The following is a 22803-nucleotide window of genomic DNA, read 5'->3' on the forward strand; positions in this document are numbered from 1 at the left end:
AGCAATAAGAAGCAATGAAGTACTGATACACACAGCTGTATGGATGAATCTTAAATTCTATGCTAAAGAAGCATAGACTCAAAGGCTTCTCCTCTATGATTACATTTATAGGACATTTTGGAAAAAGTAAACTATAGGGACAGAAAAAAGATTGGTGGCTGCTAATAGCTGAGGCTGTCAAGAGGGATGCACCATAAAAGAAGCCTGTAAGAAATCACTGGAGTGATGGAAATGTTCTGTATCTTGACTGTGGTGAAGTTACATACACAACTGTGTTTGCTGAAACTCACACGGCTGTACAGACACAAAAAAGCGTAAATTTTATTTTATTATTTTATTTTTTAAGAGATTTTATTTATTTATTCATGAGAGACACAGAGTGAGAGAGGCGGAGACACAGGCAGAGGGAGAAGCAGGCTCCATGCAGGGAGCCTGACATGGGATTTGATCCTGGATCTCCAGGATCATGCCCTGGGCTGAAGGCGGTGCTAAACCGCTGGGCCACCTGGGCTGCCCCAAAAGCGTGAATTTTAGTGTAGTTAAGTTATACCTTAATTTAAGAGAAGTAAAAAAAAAAAAAATTCAGTTCCCAAAATGTCTACACTTCTTTCACATTGTCTATTAAATGGGTGTGGTACTGGCTGATAATTCAACTTTTCCCCCCTAAAATGTGAACTGTAGGAGGAAAATGACGTAAATAGGGAATATAAACAAGAAATATTCTTTCCAAGTTATATATATATTTAAAAATCAATAAACTGCAAGAGTCTAGATGCATACAAAGCATAAGGAGTTTATTAATGGGGTTCATTCCATCTACCCATAATGCTTAATTTATTCACATGACAGACATACAGGGTTTTAAAAGATCATTTCAACTTTAATTCTTTCAAATAATTCAAACTATATAGTTCCCAAACTTATATATTTTTTTCTCTCCTTGACGCTTTCACCTCTACATCAAAATGTATTCCCTCAAATGCTCTTCCGATTTCTTGTGACTCTCCTACTTCAGAGAATTCCCAAATGAGCCTTCATGGAGATTGCTACTGTGGGAATTAAGTCACAACCTTCCTAAACCAAGCCAGTTACAAGGAACTCTTGGGGAAAAAAAATACAATAGAAACAAACAAAAAAACTTTAATATAAAATATTAAACAGAATTATGGCGAAAAAGCCACAGCAGCAGAAAGGGAGAGACAGCAGTCAGTGCCTGACAGGAGGACATACTCCCTTTGTGAAATGGCCCCTCGACCAACACCCAACACTGCTCCCCCATGCCCAATTCTCATGGATCTGCCCTCACCAATAGAGAAATAAGGAACAATCTGTGAAATAGCATCCCACCAATTAAAGATGACTTTAATTAACACATTAACACAAATGCCCTTTTATTTTTTTTATTTTTAAAGACTTATTTATTTATTCATTCATTCATTCATTCATTCATTCATTCATAAGAGACACAAGAGAGAGAGGCAGAGACATAGGCAGAGGGAGAAGCAGGCTCTTTGTAGGGAGCCCGATGTGAAACTCAATCTCGGATCCCAGGATCACACCCTGAGCAGAAGGCAGATGCCCAACCGCTAAGCCACCCAGGCATCCCCACAAATGTCCTTTTAAAGTGTTAAGCTTGGGGCACCTGAGCCTTTGGCTCAGGGCATGATCCCTGGGTCCCGGGATCGAGTCTTGCAACGGGCTCCCTTCAGGGAGTCTGCTTCTCTCTCTGCCTATGTCTCTGCCTCTCTCTGTGTCTCTCATGAATAAATAAACTATGTTTAAAAAAAAAAAAAGTGTTAAGCTTGTTCTAATTTCACCTAACTGAGCCACAGCAGAAAGGACTGTAAAGAACCTTAAAATTCTGCATACTAAAATAAATAAATAAATAAATAAAAATAAAAATATCTGCATACTATGCTAACTTGGAAGTACTATGACTAGGACATTTATTTAGAGAAGGCAAAACAATACATCAAAGGGAGAGTGTGGTAGCCTTAGGTTCACTTGCTGAACACCTCAGCGCAGGGGAGCCAAATTCATTCCTCGGGAAATTTATAAATTATCACACGGCACTGGACCTTCCAGGTGCCTCCATTTAGAAAAAGCAAAACTGAATATAAATAAAACTATATAAGCAATTTGTGCAGCATTCAACAGAGCAGATACTTAAAGGTAGGAAGGACTTACTAGTTTTTATCAGGAAGATCTACATCTAATATGTGCAGGGCCAGGATCTGGGGCAGAGTGAAAATTCTGCAGCTGGGGCCCCCAGAGAGAGTGTAAAACTGTTTCCAAGAAACATTACTTACTTCTCAATTCTGTAGTAAATGAAAAGGTTGCCAGATGCTTGACCTTAACCCTGGCAAAGCGAGCTGAGATGCTGGCCAGACTACAGTAGAGCATGTGTATCTGTTTAATTGAAATCCAGGGCAGCAGCTTGTATGTTCAATTCTTTCAAGAACCTGCCTGTATAGAACCTTCCTTTCTGCCTTGGTATGATTGGTTGGGCGGAGCCTGTTCCCTTGTGCGCAACAAAGAGACACATTGGAAGGATCTTTGGAGACTGAATGGAAGAACATATCACAGTTAGGCACTAGGTCACTGCTGCTAAAAACTCTAGTAGAGCTCCTGTTTTCAAGTTCCTCCGTCTCAAACTGAGAACCGTGCACACACAGCTTTGGGCAAGAAAAGTAATTCGTTTTCCCAATTTAAGTCATTAAAGAAAAATGGTGGGGATCCCTGGGTGGCTCAGCAGTTTAACGTCTGCCTTTGGCCCAGGGCGTGATCCTGGAGTCCCGGGATTGAGTCCCAGGTCAGGCTCCCGGCATGGGCCTGCTTCTCCCTCCTCCTGTGTCTCTGCCTCTCTCTCTCTCTCTATGTCTATCATAAATAAATAAATCTTTAAAAAATAAATAAATAAAAAATAAAGAATGGTATTAGGATAGGAAGAAAAGTGCCACAAAGTAGTTTATCTGAAGATATTGAAAAATATCTTCTGAAAAGAAGAGCTCATCTTATCCATGTCCAATGCAGACCAGACTTTTAGGTAAACAGTAACAAAGTAAGTCTGAGAAGGCAGATTTCCTCATAGAAAATAACTGATTCTCCTGTTTTTGTTTGTGTTTTTTTTAAAAGATTTTTTTTTTTTTTAATTTTTATTTATTTATGATAGGCACAGAGAGAGAGAGAGGAGAGAGGCAGAGACACAGGCAGAGGGAGAAGCAGGCTCCACGCACCGGGAGCCTGACGTGGGATTCGATCCCGGGTCTCCAGGATCGCGCCCTGGGCCAAAGGCAGGCGCTAAACCGCTGTGCCACCCAGGGATCCCAAAAGATTCTTTTTTTTTTAAAGTAATCTCTACACTCAACATGGGGCTCAAACCTACAAACCCAAGATCAAGAATGCATGCTCTACCAACTGAGCCAGCCACGTACCTCCTTTTTTTCTCTATTAAATAATTTCTATGATCAACATGGGGCTCAAAAACTCATGACCCCAAGATCAAGAGTCACATGCTTTACCGACTGAGCCAGCCAGGCACCCCCTAATTCTCCTGTTTAACGGTCACTTCAGTTTTGTTTTTTCATTTTAAGATTTTATTTATTTATTCATGAGAGACAGAGAGAGAGAGAGGCAGAGACACAGGGAGAGAGAGAAGCAGGCTCCATGCAGGGAGCCCAATGTGGGACTTGATCCTGGGATCCTGCCCGGAGTCAAACGCAGATGCTCAACTGCTGAACCACCCAGGCCTCCCATCAGTTCAGTTGTTATATGAAATGTAGTTCAACAAATAGAACCAAACTTTATGCTAAGATGTGGGTGAAAATATACCAAAGACTCAATACAGCAATGCTGGAACCTTGCTGAGAAAATATTTTGGGGGGGAAAAGGAGCTAAAATGGTCCCAAGTAAGGTCCTAGGAACTGAGTGAGACATGTACAAAAGGACATTTCTCATCTTCAGAGTTTTAATCTATACTGGACAGTCAAGTCTTTGAGCCACAGAGGAAATATCTAGCAGCGGAAGCAGGGTGATAAACTGGGACAAGTGCCCTTTCTCTTAAGGACAATTTGTGCTTCCTTTTCTGTCTAGGCTGCCAAGAAGCAGAGAGTCAATTCTGATGTTTTATCACAGTAACAAAATGTTCATATAATTACACACACTTGCTCTATTTTCTGTTTTTTGTAGTTTTGATTACTCTATATTTTTAACCTTAATTACATAATATATACACATAATTCTCTCTAAAGTCACCTAAAATTATTTTCAGCCTGGGGAGAAAATCTTGGCTCAGCATTCTCTTTCTTTGGGTGTCAGTTTCCTCCTCAATCAATCAATCAATCAATCAAAAGGTGGTATCTCAGATGACTGTATCCATTTATTGTTCTGAGAAGCAAAACAAAGTAATGGAACTGAAACTGCTTCGACAATTTTTTTTTTTTTTTTAAGATTTTATTTATTTATTCATGAGAGACACAGAGAGAAAGAGAGGCAGAGACACAGGCAGAGGGAGAAGCAGGCTCCATGCAGGGAGCTCGACATGGGACTCGATCCCAGGTCTCCAGGATCACACCTGAGGCTGCAGGCGGCACTAAGCTGCTGCGCCACGCCACCAGGGCGCCCTGCTTTGACAATTCTCAAGGTGACCTGTAGTGAATGCTGCTTTCTCCCTTCCCTGCCCAGGGGAACAAAACCAGGATGCACTTCACAGTGCTGCACTGGACTGGGTCAATTCTTCCCCTTCCATGTTAACCTTTCCAAACAGGCAGTTTAGTTTAATAAAATCAAATAAAAGATTTCACACTAATAGGGATTCATTATATAGAAGGGGGAAGCAAATTATTGTCAAAACTAAGGCACTCCTTGGGGTAGCTGGCTGGCTCAATTGGAAGATCACATGACTCTTGATCTCAGGGTCGTGAGTTCGAGCCCCATACTGGGGGTATAGTTTATTCAAAACCAAACCAAACAAAACCAAACAAAAAACCCCCAAGAGAACCTAAGTCACTGCTTGATAATATTAGGTGTCTTCAAGTATGTCAATGGGTAATAGCAAGATTTTCCATAGTTAAGTCCATCTTGCAAGGCAGGGACTTGCAATCCCAATGCAAAACAGAAACTGTGAACTAAAATAATGAGTGTAATAAGTGGAAAAGGAAAAGACTAGAGAAAAATAAATACCTTTGCTCCTCAGACAATCTTCAGGGAGGCCCGTGCATAAATGTTCTTTGCTTGACTGCATCAGGAGGTCTTCCTGCAGAAAGAAAATCCAGTGGTCAGAGGGGATTCAGATACCTGAGCTCATGCAATTACCATCTGAGAAACTTGTTTATGACTCTTGGAAATTTGCTAGCAGCCACAAAGATTGGCAACTGAAGGAAACCTCAAATTTAAAGAAATCAATAAAAACTGACACTTCTCTAGAATTTGAGCTTGAAAAGCCAAGTTTCCTGAGGTCTAGACAATAACAGAGGCTTAAAATGCTGACCTGCAGCTCTAAACAAAAACCTATTAAATACCTTCTGAATCAAGAAACACGTTGCAATGTAACCTTAATTTCACCTGAAAGGAAATATCACCCAAACTAGGGATGCCTGGGTGGCTCAGCGGTTGAGTGTCTGCCTTTAGCTCAAGGTGTGATCCCAGAGTTCCAGGATCGAGTCCCACATCAGGTCCCTGCATGGAGCCTGCTTCTCCCTCTGCCTGTGTCTTTGCCTCTGTGTGTGTGTGTCTCATGAATAAATAAATCCTTAAGAAAAAAAAAAGATAACCAGTTTTCTCCTACAGAAGGAATTCAGAAAAATGGGAGAGGTCAGTGGCAGAATGTGCATCTAATGGCAGCAAATGGCTTCAAGCCCCAGGAGGGAAGGGCTTACCAACTAGGAGACATTGACAGACCTAAGATCCCTGCTTATGCTAAAGCTCTCCTTCTGAGTCACCTCTTTTCCCCAGCCCTAAGATTTAAGGGTTTTTTTTCACATTGATTTAATTGTTAAGTGAAAGATACTGACATGGTATGTTTCTAAATCTACAGATAGTAATACCATTACCACAACTTTTGATAATTTTTACAGCACTTTGAACAAACAAACCCAAAGCAAGCAAAAGTCATTTGGACCCTAAGCAAAGTTCTGTAGTAGAAACAGAACCCAGGACAGGGAGGGAAGATAAAAACAATGGCAAGAACAGGTGGATACAGGCAGAAATAAAACATTATCTTTGGAACTCAGAGCATAGACTATCATATGTGAAGCAGAACTATTCTTTCATTTCCTTAGTGTGGAATACTTTTGCAAAGCATGAACTTAAAAACAAGTATCTTCCAGATAACTTATGGTAACACTACCATGTTTGACAAAGAAGTATGAGTTCTAGCATGATGTCAGACTGAACTTATTTGTAAAGAAGAGAAAGCTCTTACTTACCATAGAAGGAATGATGGGATTATAAAATCACCACTGGGCGACCATCACAGTAATAATTATTTCAACCAAGAATCATCAATGGATGTTAAAACTAGTGGCTAAAAGTTTGAATGAGAAACAAAAATATTTACATAGTCTCAAAATCTCTCTCCACAGATACTTAATAATTCCATAGGGGAAAACAGTAACTTCAGAGTGGAGAAACCTAGCTGACTCCATCTGAACTAAGCAACCAACTTCACTTCCCAGGAACGAAGCACCCTAAAGCCATGTGCCTCCTGAGAGAACGCACCAAGCAACAACATCATTTCTGTGGAATTCTTGCTGCCAAAATGCATAATCAGAATCTAATCATGAGGAAACATCAGAGAAGTCCAAATTGAGGGAAATTCTACAAAATAAATGGCCTGTATTCTTCAAAAGTGTCAAGGTCATGGCTGAGGAATTGTTACATATTATTGGAGATTAAAGAGACGTGCCAACTGAATGCCACAAGTGATCCTAAGATTTTTCCTAGACCAAAAAAACCATTTTCTTTTCTTTTGCTACAAAAGACATCAATACAACAATTGCCCAAATTTGAATATGGTCTGTAGATTAAATAAATAAAAATGCGTCGATCAGTGTATTTTTGATCTGCTTTATTTTGATCAATATACTGTGGTCATGTAATAGAATGTCTTTGCTAGGAAATACACATTGAAGTATTTAGGCATCATGTCTGCAACTATACTCTCAAATTATTTTATTATTTTATTTTTTTACTCTCAAATTATTAAAAAAAAAGCAAATGTGGCAAAATGTTAAACTGAGGAATCTGCATGAAGGGTATTATAGGAATTCTTTGTACTATTTGTGCAACTTTTCTGTAAGTCTCAAATTATTTCAAAATTAGAGGCTATGGCAACATCTTTGTTTGTTGTTATTTGATCCTTTCTCCAAAATGATTCTTCTCTCGGTGTTCCAGTTCTCAGGGTGAACATCTGGGGTATGGCATTAGATGCTATTTAGAATTATTTTTTTCAGGTTAATACTTTATAAAAAAAAGGCAGAGTTCTGGAGTAAAAGATTATGGAATGAGGAGTCAGACAGGGCTCTGTTTCAACTTCAGGACTCCTACCTACTAGCTATACGCACTAAGAACAAGCTTAGTGGCTGTAAGAATGGGGACCATAGTAACACCTAGTAAGATGCCCTGTCAGCACTGGTGTTCCATAAAATAGAAGCTCCCATCATCCATTAGACCTTAGACACTTGTTATCCCCTTCTGTGAAAAAGGCCAAATAGGACTATCACCGATAGATCCTAGTATGTTATCCGGAGTGACTAAGCTTTTCTGGGTCTAAAAGGACCTCTGCAAATTGGGAGCTGAGCTCCAGTCAGCAACATACAGCTTCCATATAGTTCCTTCAGAATAAACTGTGATGAGCTTGTGCAACTAAACATATTGGCTTCTACCCTTGGAAGGGTTGCTAGAATTTTAGTTTTGCTCTACCTGCTACTCCAAGGTTCTTAGCTGAACACTCAAAATACCCTGGTGGAGTGCCAAGCCAACTGCTTCAGTCACATCCCCTTCTCCTTGGTTAGTCATGATATGTAGTAGGGAAGGAGAGAAGCAGAAGCTAGAAATAAGTGATTTCCCTCTCCCTCTGCCTTGCTGACTTTTCTTAAAAGGTTCTGAGTTAAGAACTCTTAAATGGCTGAAGACCCTATAAAGTTTGAAGTCTCAGATATGATCAGAAATTGACTGGGTTAAAAAGGAAACAGTGTGAGGCTGAGGTCAGATATGAGAGACTCCTGCCCCCCTCAATTACCACCACCACAGTAGTGGGTAATCTCCATATCAGGTAGGAACTCTACCAAGTCTGGGCCTCAAATGTAGATGAGAGAACAGAACAGCCCACCTACAAGCAGTGGACATGTAGCATAAATGATCCTGTAACTCCCCCAACCCCCTCGATATCAGCTAATCATATAATAAACAGTTGCAGAAATTTATCAATTTCTTTTTCCTATAGTACTTTATCAGCTAAATATTCTAGCTTTCAGGATTTTTAGAGGTAGAGTCCTAAATATTTCTTCTTCCACCTAGATTCTGCAAAATCTGTTTTGAATGAATCAACTTCCAAGATGAAAGTTCACATGGATCCTTCTTTCACCCATCAAGTGAGATAACTGTTATAGTTTATAATACTCTATTAGGTGCAAAAAGGAAGAAATGACACACAGAACAGTACAAATTAATCTTTCAAATCAACAGCAAACAGATTCTCTGCCTTGCACATTCAACATATCCTCCTCCTGCCAAGTGCTTTGAATCAAAATCAACTGTTTTTTTTTTTTTTTCAAAATCAACTTTTGATACTTCAAAGTTGTGGCAGATTTTAGAAAGGTCTTGAAAAACTGTTCTTACTCTTCACCTAAAATCTTATTTCCCGGGCAGCCCCAGTGGTGCAGCGGTTTAGTGCCGCCTGCAGCCCAGGGCGTGATCCTGGAGACCCTGGATTGAGTCCCACATCAGGCTCTCTGCATGGTGCCTGCTTCTCCCTCTGCCTGTGTCTCTGCCTCCCTCCCTCTCTCTCTCTCTCTGTCTCTATGAATAAATAAAAAATCTTAAAAAAAAAATCTTACTCCCCATTAAAAGCTGTATGTCCTGGAAAAGATGCAATTCTCTGATTTGTTGCTTTGAATCTAGTTTAGAGTAGGAGAACACAAATATCTAAAGGAAGGAAATGAATATACATCAGGTTATTCAGCTTTTATAAGTAGGCTAGTTACAATCTCCTCAGGGCCTGATTTATCTCTGAGCTGTGAGCCCTGCTTATAACCAAACTCCACTGAGCTCCTCCAAATTTGAGCTTCCTGAGCTGGAGGCAGAGGCAGATAAGTAAGGAAGGGCAGTGACTGCCTCGTCTTCAGATGGGGCTGTCTATACACTGGAGTGTACAAAGATAGGCTAACAATATGGCACAAATGAGATACTTCCTACAACCTGGCTTGTAGAAATAGCCATTTATGTTCATAGTAAAGAATACTCTAGGGCAGCCTGAGTGGCTCAGTGGTTTAGTGCTGCCTTCGACCTAGGGTGTGATCCTGGAGACCCAGGATCAAGTCCCACATTGGGCTCCCTGAATGGAGCCTGCTTCTCTCTCTGCCTGTGTCTCTGCCTCCCTCCCCCCCCACCCCCGCTCTCTCTCTCTCTCTGTCTCTCATTAATGAATAAATAAAATCTAAAAAAATAATACTTTGAAAATAAAAGAAACTTTCGTATCTCTAGATGGATCTTTGTTTCCTACCCTTGCATATTTAGAAAGGAACTGCTGTAGAACAGTAATTTTAAATCATCTTTACAGAGCTTAAAAAAGAATTTTCCTTCGTGTATTTCAATTCAGGGAAACAACTGGTAATTTTAAATAAGGCAGAGATCACCTTGGCTTGCAAAGGCATCTGATGATATTCCCCCACAATGATTATCTGAGAGCTGCTATAATAATTAGGAGAGTTCTTTTTTAAAAAAAAAAAAACTTTATTTATCCATGACAGACACAGAGAGATAAAGAGAGAGAGGCAGAGACACGAGCAGAGGGAGAAGCAGGCCCCATGCAGGGAGCCCGACATGGGATTTGATCCCAGGACTCCAGGATCACGCCCTGGGCTGAAGGCGGCGCTAAACCACTTAGCCACCCAGGCTGCCCAATTAGGAGAGTTCTATGTCTCAGTAACATGCCACTAGTGCTTTGGGCAATTGTCTGTCACTTTTAACAACAGGAGATGTCAGGGCAAACCATCACTGTGGGGATGACAGTACCCTGGCAGAACTGGAGAACAGGTTATGGCCACCAGTTTAACTACTAATAGCATGAAGTTCAGATTTTTTCCACCTTTAAATATTCCAAAGTGAATTCCTTCCACCACGATATCCCTTTAAGCAAATAGCAAGCTCCTATACACTACCGCAAATTTCATCTAAGACCACAGATTCTTAGGATAAGAAGTAAATAAGCTTAATGGGCATTTACTTCAATAGCCTTTAAGTGAAGTCACACAAATTGCACAAGAATGGGTCTGATTAGGACGTCTGGGTGGCTCAGTGGTTGAGCGTCTGCTTTTGGCTCAGGTCATGATCCCAGGATCTGGGATCAAGTCCCACACTGGGTTCCTCGTAGGGAGCCTGCTTCTCCCTCTGCCTATGTCTCTGCCTCTCTCTGTCTCTCATGAATAAATAAAATCTTAAAAAATATATATAATTGGGTCTGATGAACATGCCATTAAAAAACCAGTTTCTCCAACAGCATAATATGGTTCAAGTGATCAACAGCCATTGTGTGTCTTTACATAATGTCTTCTGTCCAGATAGCTTCAAGTATCGGTCAAAAATGTATACTGACTTTTCATGTACACAGCTAACAGATAATAGACAATCAGAACTTTTCTGTGTCTGTTTTGAGTACAAATAAAGTTTCAAATCCTGGAACCAAAGCTTTTATAACACATTCAACCTAGGCACATCAACTGCTGAGAGAAAAAGAAAAAGTAAAATAATAAACATCCTACAACTTATACCTAAGCACCAAGAAAAACAAACAGAAAATGAAGCATATGGAGGGGACAAAAACCCCACACTGTATAGTTTTCAATGTTAAATCATCTACATGGAATATCACATATCCATCTCTATCTTTTTTTAAAAGATTTTTAAAAAAATTATTAGAATGCACACAAGTGGGGGGAGGAGCAGAGGGAGAAGCAGACTCCTCGCGGAGCCAGGAGTCGAACTTGGGGCTTGATCCCAGGACTCTGAAACCATGACCTGAGCTGAAGGCAAACGCCTAATCAACTGAGCCACCCAGGCACCCTGTACCCATGTCTTATTCTTAAATAACATCAATCTGGTCCACAACTCGGCCTGTAACATCTGCATGCACCAGAGTTGTCGACCTTTGTCCCACAAGTGAGTTCAGAACTGAATTCTTTCTTTCACCATTCAGTCTGGCTCTTGCAGCTGTCCCCGCCACTGTGCCTGTTCTGATACCTTTCCCCTCCTTCCTTTTTCGCCTTTCTTCTCTCCTCCTCAATAACAGAGTGGTTCCCGATCAAAGCTCCAAATTATTAGTTATAAGCTTTTATGCCTTTTTGACATAATCATAAGGCAGGAAAGAATTATTTTTGCTGGCTTTCTTTTTAATGATTGAAGTATTTCATGATTGGAAGATTTAAAATTTTTTTAAGTGGATCCTTAAAAAAATGTCACAAAAGGACAAAGAATATAAAATTCCACTATGATGAAAGTCCCTAGTATAGACGGACTCTTAGACAGAAAGGAGAATTTTACCACCATAAAACAAGCAAAAAAAGTTAGCACCAACATTAAAAAGTTGCTTCATAACACATATTTTGTTGTTTTTTCTTTTGACAACAACAACAAAAATCTATAATTACTTTAAGTGAGATAAAGTGAATGAAATGAATATTTAACAAAATCTGTTTAAGTTTCATCAGAAACCATGATATAGGAAAGTACAAACTTCTAAAAATTGGCACAGTCCTTATCCTTGAACTGGGAAATTCACCAAGTAGATCGGACTCTGTTAAATTCATTCGTTTCATATGATGCATGCCCTGAAAGCCTGGGTCTTTCACAATTACAGCAAGTTCTTATTGCTGGAGTCAGGTTCTACTGAAGTCACTACCTTTCCTGTCATGATGGATTCTGGTCCAGAGAGAACATAGAGGAGTGGGTAAAGTAGAAATCTTTAGGTACTCTCCTGCAAACCAGAGCCAGTGCCCAACTATGGGTCTCTTTGCTGGTTTGAGATGCAGAACAGCTGGAGGAAAAGAACTTTATGGAAAGCTGCTCAAGCTATTAGAAATAAATCACAGAACCCTGGGATGGGAAAAGAACAGCACTCAGGTTGCTTGTCCAAACCAGAAACCCCTCTGCTATATTCCTGACATTCAGTCATTCAGTCTCTTCATAAACATCACTTCCCTACACAACCTATTTCTAGACTGGTGGAGATGTTAAAAAGTACCTTTTCTACTGACTTAAATTCTGTGTCCCTCAAGCAAAAAGGGTTTTTGGTTTTTGTTTTATCATTTTTACTATTATATAAAAAGTTTATATTATAAAGTTTTAAATGTTTTTAAACAATTTAGAGGTAATTTCTCTCAGATGTATAAAAAAGTCTGCAAATATTGTTCAAAAAATTTCCTGTAGTCTTCATCCAGCTTTCCTTTTTTTTTTTTTTTTTTTAAGATTTTTATTTATTCATTCATGAGAGACACAGAGAGAGGCAGAGACACAGGCAGAGGGAGAAGCAGGTTCCATGCAGGGAGCCTGATGTGGGACTCAATCCCGGGACTCCAGGATCATGACCTGGGCTGAAGGCAGCACTAAACTGCTGAGCCACCAGGGCTGCCCCATCCGCTTTCCTTAATGTTATCATCTTATACATAACCACAATAGAGTTATTAAGGTCAATAAACTATTGATACAATTCTAACTACAGAATTTACTCAAATCTTATTAAAGGCTTCCTTAAGTCCTTTTTCAGGACCTGTATCCAATGATGCATTTAGTAATCATGTTTCAAGTTCCCCCTTAAACTGAGATAGTTCCTCGAGGAGATATTCATCTTTTGTGACTTTGACACTTAAAAAGAAAGTCCCTTGATCTGGGTTTGATGTTTCATCATTAGATTCTGGTTATATTTGGGGGGCAGGAATCTCACAGAAATGATGCTGGTTCTTGGTCATTCCTCTTAAGAGGTACATGGTTTTGGGGTGTCTCACTCCTACGGAGGTGAACTTCCATCACTTGGTTCAGGTGGGGTCTGTCAGGTTTCTCTATGGTGGAGTGATTCTCTTTTGTATACCTTGTAATGATTCTGTTACTTTGTAATTATTTAATATTTTATATGAGACATATTTAGAGACAATGTAAATACTTGTTTTTCATTTAAACTTTTAGTCACGAGTTTTAACATCCATTGAGGATTCTTGATTGAGATGACTATTACTGTAATGGTTGCCAAATGGGAGATTTATTTCCATAATTCCATTTATGAATCAGAATTCTTTAAGAGCTTTCTTTTTTCAAGTTATTTATTCAATTATTTTATATCTGCATGGGCTCACGATACTTGCCTTATTTTATGGGTTGTAATTCATTATTATCTTATTTAAGCTCAAATTGGCCCAGTGTTAACCACTGGGAGCCCCTTCACATTGGCTCCTGTGTCCTTTTGATATGTCTCCATAATTTTCTGAGTGATTAACCACAAATTGTTCCAGGCTCATCTTGTATTTTTCCCTGTGCTAGACTCCAAAACATTTCCCCAAAAAGTCTTGGTTCCTTACATTGGAATATGTTATTTAGAAACCAAGAACTGGGTGCAAGGTGTGCTCACTGCTATAAGATGTCACTGCCTTTATACTCCACCTCACATTCCCATACATATATAGTATTTCTGTACCTATCTACATATATTAAAAACCAGAAGTTCATACTGCTATCTCCAATTCTATTTCCTCACCACTAGGACCAGTTCATTCTAGCCTCACCCCCGCCCTCACCTGTAATTTCTGCTAGTGAGAAACCTAGCTTGCTCTCATTATCCACCATATTTACCTATTTGCTCACTCCTAGAACACGCATACAGTAGTTTAGGAGTTGCTAAGCCACATCCCTGTGAAAAACAAATTTACTAAAATTTGGAGCACACGGGTGGCTCAGTTGATTAGGCGTCTAACTCTTGATTTTGGCTTAGGTCATGATCTCAGGATCAGGAGAGAGAGCCTCACGTCAGGCTCTGTGCTGCGTATGGAGCCTAGTTAAGATTCTCTTTCCCTCTTGCTCTGTCCCTCCCCCCCCCCCCTTCGCCCTGCATACGTGCTCACGCTCTTTCTCTCTCTCTCTCTCTCTCAAAAAAAAAAAAAATGTTTTGGGTTTATTGGATTTAGACTTAAAAGTCGAAATACTGTTTCCCAAAGCTATTTGGGTCACTTTTCTTCTTCATCCCCCCCTCCCTTAGTATGGTTTCATTATTCATTTGTTAAGAGTCATCCGTTGGAGTTTTTATTCAATTTTGGGTTCCCTCACAACCTGGTTGTCTAATTAGTTATTTTTTCAAGTAAAGCCTCAGAACTATACTCAGATGTATAGTTGTACCAAACATGTACTCAGAATAAGATGTACTCAGAGAAGTATACTTCCTCCTGTTCCTTCTATCCCATTCCCATGCTCTCTACCCTGCTCCCACTGGCTTCAAACCCATTCATTTCTGGTTTATCCTTCCTGTGTGTATGTATATGTGTGTGTTTTATACAAACGAGGAGATACTTGTATACTCATCTCCCCTACTTTCTTGAATGGGAGGATACAGTAGATGTTTACTTGCCCTTTGCTCTTTTCATTAACCAGTATATCCTAGTTTGAAGAAAAAAAGTTAACATAGTAAGCCTGTTATCCTTAGAAAGGCCTGCTTGCAAGGGTGGCCTGGGCTCATCTGGGAACTTAGATTTTGGGAGAGTTTCCAACATTTTCTAAGGATAAGAGTGGCTTGGTGCACCCATATGACAATGGTGTTTGTGTTGAACACCTGCTTTCCTTCTGGAAGTCTGGAATTTTGTTATGTGCCAGGCAGAGGATGCTCATATGACCAGCCCCTAGTAAAACCCCTGGGCTCTAACAAGCTTTCATGGTAGACATTTCATATGTGTTGTCATTGTTTGTTCTTGGAAAAGACTGTGTGTGTGTGTGGGGGAGGACTACCCTGGGAGAGGACTCTTGGAAGCTATAGCACCTGATATTTTCTGAACTTTGCACCATGCTTCTCCTTTGCTGATTGCTTTATACCCATTTGTTACAATTAATCTTAGCTACAAGTATGACCATGTGCTGAGTGAGTCCTATGAGTTCCAGTGAATCCCCAAACCTGGAGGTGGTCCTGAGGAGCCATGACACACCTGGAAATCACCCCATATCAGTACATGGAGATCCTCAATTCTTTATTACAGGAGCATAGTGCCCCATGTATGGATGCTCCATATACACACTACAGTTTATTCAGCCTCTTCTCTATATGTGGACATTTACATTGATTCTAACATTTTGCAATGCTACAAACAGTAACTTTGGGTATATGTATTTCTATAATTTGGAGGTGTATATTTGGGGTAGATTCCTAGAAATGAGAGTGCTGGGTCAACAGGTGAGAGCATATGCATTCTGGTTAGGTGTAGCCAAATTCCTCTTCTGAAAGGTTCTATCAGTATGCATTCCCACCAACAACATGTGAGAACACCTTTTTCCTCACAGCCTTGCCAATAAGATATGTTGCCATAATTTTTCATTTTCTCCAATCTGTTAAGTAAAAAGTGGTATTTTGATTGTTTAAAACTACATATCTCTAATTATAAGTGAGATTGACTACCTCTTCATGTGTTTAAGAATACACACATCAACACACACACACACACACACACACACACAAACATGAATCATCTATTCAAGTCTTTCCTTCATTTTTCTATTGGGTTTTCTTTTCTTTCTTTCTTTCTCTTTCTCTTTCTCTTTCTCTTTCTCTTCTTTCTTTCTTTCCTTTCTTTCTTTCTTTCTTTCTTTCTTTCTTTCTTTCTTTTCTTTTCTTTTCTTTTCTTTTCTTTTCTTTTCTTTTCTTTTCTTTTCTTTTCTTTTCTTTTCTTTTCTTTTCTTTTCTTTTCTTTTCTTTTCCTATTGGGTTTTCCATTCCTCAATCAAAGAGTTCTTTATATATCAGTGGGGAGCTGGTCTGCCTTGGTCAGTAGAGCATTCAACTCTTGATCTCAGAGTTGTAAGTTTGAACCCCATGTTGGGTATAAAAAATACTTAAAAATAAAATCTTAAAAAAAAAAAGAGAGGGAGAGCTCTTTATGGGGTGGCTGGGTGGCTCAGTTGGTTAAGTGTCTGTCTTTGGCTCAGGTCATAAAGCCAGGGTCCTAGGATTGAGCCCTGCTCAGCAGGGAGCCTGCTTCTTCCTCTCCTTCTGCCCCCTCCCTCTGCTCACACGTTCATTGCTCTCTTGCGCATGCTCTCTAATAAATAAACAAAATCTTTAAAAAAGGGAGTTCTTTACATATTAGAGAGGGAAGTCCTTTATCTGTGATATATATTGCAAAATATTCTCCTAATTCATCAACTGTTTTTGTCTGTTTGTTCTGCCAATCTAGCAAGAATTCTTATCTTGATATCCAAGGATGCCTAGGCTCTAAAAACCTTCTAAAATAGTGGTATCCTTTTCTGAGAGATCAGAAAAGCATTCATTCAGATTTTCAAAGGGTCCTGTGACCTGAGAATGACTGAGCTACATACACTATATCTTCTACAGAGCCTAACTGTGCCAAACAGAACCACTTCTGCTTGACAGCTCTCCAAATTATTGAAGGCTTCTCTTACTTGATTCTTCTTTTATAGGACACACCCTAGCAACTGGCCTCCAATGCTTATTTTCAGTTTTCTGTCATTAGTGCTAATTCTTTTTTTTTTTTTTTTTTTTTATGATAGTCACAGAGAGAGAGAGAGAAAGGCAGAGACACAGGGAGAAGCAGGCTCCATGCACCGGGAGCCTGATGTGGGACTCGATCCCGGGTCTACAGGATCGCGCCCTGGGCCAAAGGCAGGCGCTAAACCACTGCGCCACCCAGGGATCCCCCCCTTTTTTTTTTTTTTATGTGCTAATTCTTTATCATGAATGCATTTCTGGCTTTCTATACTCTGCCTACACATGATACGTGACACCAGGCTCAGCATGGGGAGGAGAGGACATGATCACTTTGGCCAGTGACCCCAACACTGACACATTCCTTGCTTCCCCTCTGCCCTCTCCACCTCCAGGGGCATCCTAAGCTAATCTGAGTGCTGGGGGGAGGAGAGAGGACTGTGAGTGTGATATTCTAGGTACACAACAGAGTATGTACTGTCTATGCCTGCTTTCATGCTACAAGGGCAGAGCTGAGTAGTTCTGACAGAGACCCTATGGCCACAGTAAAAAGTAATACTGGTCCAGGGACAGATCCTATATTTATTTTTATTTTTATTAATTTTTATTTATTTATTTATGATAGTCAGAGAGAGAGAGAGAGGCAAAGACACAGGCAGAGGGAGAAGCAGGCTCCATGCACCGGGAGCCCGACGTGGGATTCGATCCCGGGTCTCCAGGATCGCGCCCTGGGCCAAAGGCAGGCACCAAACCGCTGTGCCACCCAGGGATCCCGAGCCCACCATTTCAAGAAGAAACTTCTATCTAGATCTTGAATCTATTACTTCACTTATATTTTTAAGGGCAGATCATCATAGCATAAAATCTGTTATGTTACTTAATTACTTCTATCTAAAGATTAATCTATTCTTAACTATGGTCAACATATGAAGCCTACTAACAACAATCAATTGCCCTGTAACCTATGTAAACAAATGACATATTTACAAGGTGGGAAATAGAGCTTAGTCCGGAAAGCCCAGATAATATTAATTTATTTGTGGGTCTAGAGTGGGGGGTTGGCAAACTATAGACCACGGGTCAGTACCTTATAAAAAAGGTTTACTGAAATAGAGCCATTTATGTACTATCTATGCCTGCTTTCATGCTACAAGGGCAGAGCTGAGTAGTTCTGACAGAGACCCTATGGCCTACAAAGTCTAAAATATTTACAATATGGCCCTGTACAGAAAAAAAAGTTTGCTGAACCCTGGTCTAAGGCATCATCCGTAGGAGAAAGTAAGTTTTCTAGTGTACTTAGCAGGTATATTCCTTTAGGAATCTGGGTTCCTCGGGCTACCACAGCTCACTAATCATTAGTCCTACTTATGTAAACCGTATTAATTTCACACTTACAGAGACTGATTTCCCACATAGGCTTGCCTACAGGGAGAACACATACTGACCAGCCAGTGTGACCATTCCTACCAAGTAATGATTCCACTTTTCACTATGAATTAAAGAAATGGCTTTCTGACTTATACTTTAGTCTCTCATGAGGTAGATTATTAGCATGGGTCAGTCTTTTGGAGACAATAACCTCTAATATGCTTGAAAATAAAAGTTGTTTCTAGACCTACAAAATTAAGGACCAGCTCCTAAAATATGGAGGATCCTAAAATATGGAGATCCCTCTAGGGACCTATGAAGCCCTACCTGGGTTAGCAAAGTCCCTCAGAGATTTCTCTGTGATATGTCCCTCCATCCTATTCATGATGCTACCAAAACTTAAGGAATGAGTACCCATCATTTCTTTTTTTTTTTTTTTTCCCCATCATTTCTTAAAATCAGATGCAGAAATATCACATAGAAACTCAACATTCCACATACAGTAGCTGCTTCAGAGAAGTGACACTTTTTCATTAGATAAGCACTTTCTCTCAAGTGTCTCATGTGACACAAATGTTTTAAAACATCGTCAAAAGAAAATTAACATCAAAATCAACATTTTGGAAATGTTTCAAGAAAAAATCATAAGCTACCTGTCAGCATCTGTACTTTATCAAGTGAAGTGTTACTCTGGAAAGCTGTCATTCACACTCATCTGAATTGAGATCTCATGTCTTACCTGACTTAGGCTGATCTTTTCTTCAGCAGCTGTGGAATGTTGATGTGGGTCTTCCTTTGCTCCCTCACAGGGGTCTCTTACAATTTCCGCCTGGTCCCCTTGATCTCTGAAGACCTTTAGCTCCACGCTCTTGGTTTTCTCTTTCCTATCCAAGATCCCAGAAGCCACAGAACCTCCTGCTGTGGAGTCCACCAGCCCACACCGCCCAGGCTCACCCCCATGATCCAAGGTGCCAGAAGTTTCTTCACAACAACTTTCCGCACGAGTCCTCTGCAGCTCCAAGGGCACTGCCCTACTCTGACTTATAAGAGAGCTTGAGGCTCCAGGTTTTACATCTGGAATCACACTTGGCTCAGGGTCAGCATGAAGCTCTTTGGAGACACTCACAGGGAGTTCAGAGTATAATTCCTGTACCACGGCAGACATGGAGGAATCAAGTGGAACTGGCTGAGTCTCTACTCCGGATGACAGCATTAGGGCAGATGGAAGATTATGGAGTCAAGTCTTTTACATCAAACGGTTCACCCTGACACAAATCAAAGGAAGGGATAAAAGTTTAAAATCTTACAGGGTAGAAGAAAGCTGCTTCAGCTAAAACTGGCTAAAATAAGGTGAAAAAATTCCACCTCAAATGCTGGCAACATCTGGCACCAAACATCCTCCTTAAAGACTGTGAGTAGAAAAATAAATATCTTAAACCTTTAATAGACATTTGTCTAATCTCAACTCAAATACTGCCTTATAAACAATTCCAATTTAAACCTGGAGGGCCAGCAAATGTAGATGAGAATAAGACATGTCTAAGCACCCAAGGATAGAATTGATGTAAATTAGAAGATAAAGATGATTGTCTACTTGTTTTCAGGGCATGAACCTTGCCTATTCTGTTCATTGCTATTTCTCTACTGCCTGGGAGAGGTGCTTGTCATACAGAAGGTATTCAGTAAATACTTGCTGAATGAACATATACTGAGGGATTCTGAGGAATCTGATATACTGACTTTTCCTCAAGAAGAATTCTCTATGAAAGAAAGTATAGAGACAACAGAATTCCATTCCTTTACTGCTTACCAAACACTTGAGCTGTATCTATCCAGACTGGCACAAGACACTACTAAACCAGATCTTTAGCAGAATCCTCTCTGACTGATTCAGCATCTTGAGATTTTCCAAGCGCCTTCACAGATACAACATATTTGAATTTCACAACCCCGTGAACAAAGCAGAGCCACTATCACCATCCCACTACAGATCCTAACATAGGATCTGAAGAGGTAAAAGTGACCTGCCTAAAACATTACAGGGTTCTCCGAGGAGGGGGCAGGGGAAACCCAAGGGACTTTAACAGTGTTGGAAATGTTTCAATTCTTGCACCGGAGAGTGGAAACGGGTTATTTGCTAAAATACGTATGCTTGTGTAGTTCATAAAAAGACATTATTAAAGTTAACACACACATGCAAGCACACAGGAGCATGCATGCACACCCGCACACAGACACACATACAGCTAGGAAATAGTACATTTGGAACCAGGGTTTCATGATTGGTAATTTTTTCATTTTAGTCTACCAAGTGTGTGTAGTTTCCACAACAAAATCCACTTTGACTTAGCCAAGGTGGAAACTAGTTAACCAAATAAGATACTATATGCTTTCATTCTTGATACCTTCCCTAATCCTAACAAAAGGAGAGAAAACGTAAGCAATTTCTGGCAACTGAGTTCATAGCAAGGATTTATCTGAGGTATTGATGGCAAATCCCTTTGGCCAAAACATACACAGGAAAGGATATTTCAAAGAGACAGCAGATTTCTACTCCCTACCACTTACTAACATCCATCTTTACCAAAATAAACCTATTACATACAAGCAAAATCCATTGCTGGCTACCAAACTGTTTTGAGTTGTCTTACCTTCTCTCCACTGATCACATTCAGATTTCTGAGCAAGAGGGACTCTCCAATATACCATGTAAATTTTTACAATTCAGTTCCCCTGGACCCTGTTTCTATTCCTGCCCTGAATTTCTGGGGGAGTCTACACATGTCACTTAAACAAGACACTTGGCTCTGCCTCTAGGTTAAGAAGTAACCGCTCCTTGAATATTCCTGGGTTTAAAGACTGAAAGATTGTAATACTTCCTCCTTGCACAGAAGGTCCCATCTTTTGACCTGTGCTATCAAGACTGAAGCTGGGGGGCGGGGGGGAGAGGGGGCACCTAGGTGGCCAGTGGTTGAGCATCTCTGCCTTTGGTTCAGGTTGTGATCCTGGGGTCCTGGGATCAAGTCCCTCATCAGGCTCCCTTCAGGGAGCCTACTTCTCCCTCTGCCTATGTCTCTGCCTCTCTCTCCGTGTCTCTCATAAATAAATAAAAAAAAATCTTAAAAAAAAAAAAAAGAAAAAGAAAAAGACTGAAGCTGGGGGCTGAGGTGAGACAGATGACAGACAGGTCCTTTCATTTTGGGCCATTCTGTCTTTCTTCTGCTTTCCCAACCTGTGGTGGATTATTTACTTACTCACGTTCCTATGCTTTCATCTACTGGGTGTCCCTAATGTTTTGAAGGACTCCTCCCCAAACATAAAAGTATGTAACATCACACCACTAATTTAAATACTAGAAATTACAGGAAATCAGACTGCTAGTCCATTCAGTTTAAAGAACACAGGAGGGCTGATGGAAAAATTTTAATCCAAAAAAGCAGCAAGGGGGATCCCTGGGTGGCGCAGCGGTTTGGCGCCTGCCTTTGGCCCAGGGCGCGATCCTGGAGACCCGGGATCGAGTCCCACATCGGGCTCCCGGTGCATGGACCCTGCTTCTCCCTCTGCCTGTGTCTCTGCCTCTCTCTCTCTCTCTGTGACTATCATAAAAAAAAAAAAAAAAAAAAAAATTAAAAAAAAAAAAAAAAAAAAAAAAACAAAAAAAAACAAAAAAGCAGCAAGGAGGGCAGCCCTGGTGGCGCAGCGATTTGGCGCCGCCTGCAGCCTGTGGTGTGATCCTGGAGACCCGGAATCAAGTCCCACATCGGGCTCCCTGCATGGAGCCTGCTTCTCCCTCTCCCTGAGTCTCTGCCTCTCTCTCTCTGTGTGTCTATGAATAAATAAAATCTTAAAAAACAAAACAAAAAAAAGCAGCAAGGAGAAATAAACTGTTGTGTCCGGGAGTATGGTGATAATCAAATGAGACACTTTCATAAATGGTGCTCACAAAATGTATCATTTTTGGGGCTACAATCCTCCCCTTTTTCCTCTAGCTCCTGGATATTTTTAGGAGCACCTTTATTTATTTTTTTAAAGGTTTTATTTATTTATTCATGAGAGACACAGAGAGAGAGAGAGGCAGAGATATAAGCAGAGGGAGAAGCAGGCTCCTCGCAGGGAGCCCAATGTGGGACTTGTTTCCAATACGGGATCACGCCCTAAGCCCAAGGCAGACAGATGCTCAACCAGTGAGCCACCCAGGTGTCCCTTTAGGGGACCTTTAAAGTTTAGGCCACTTAGTGTGTGTGTTAATAGCTGAAGTAGAATTGCTACTGCACACCAAAAAAAGGGGAGGAGGTGCCCAATTTTCATTTGGTTCAGTTTCCCTTTCCCAACAACAGACCCAATCTAGTTTTTGGTTATCACCACATACAGACCGGAAGAATAAGTGCAGGAAAGGATACTGTCAAACAGCAGGTTTGTTGATGGAGATAGGCTCCCTGGCTCTCTATTATCACATATGCAAGAGGTCCTCTTGCTTGCCTGCACAAAAGTGTGAGCATTCTCAAAAGTTTAATCCTTGACACACCTCCCCA

General features: G+C 40.5%; 1 protein-coding gene across 12 annotated transcripts in view; it reads right to left on the bottom strand.

Annotated features, from left to right (window-relative positions):
• PRR14L (proline rich 14 like) overlaps positions 1-22803 on the bottom strand; it is a 55829-nt gene that overhangs the window by 27566 nt on the left and 5460 nt on the right. For 8 of the 12 annotated variants that reach the window (XM_038575731.1, XM_038575729.1, XM_038575730.1 and 5 more), the window contains 2 exons: positions 19011-19536; positions 5182-5254 (listed from right to left, as the gene is read on the bottom strand). In XM_038575731.1, coding sequence (XP_038431659.1) covers positions 5182-5254; positions 19011-19484 — 547 coding nt within the window. In that variant the 5' untranslated portion in view covers positions 19485-19536. Of the gene's footprint in view, positions 1-5181; positions 5255-19010; positions 19537-22803 lie in introns of those variants that run through there. The other 4 variants (XM_038575737.1, XM_038575736.1, XM_038575735.1 and 1 more) reach the window with 1 other exon arrangement.

Source organism: Canis lupus, chromosome 26 (assembly GCF_011100685.1).
Source record: "Canis lupus familiaris isolate Mischka breed German Shepherd chromosome 26, alternate assembly UU_Cfam_GSD_1.0, whole genome shotgun sequence".
Classification (NCBI taxonomy): domain Eukaryota; kingdom Metazoa; phylum Chordata; class Mammalia; order Carnivora; family Canidae; genus Canis; species Canis lupus.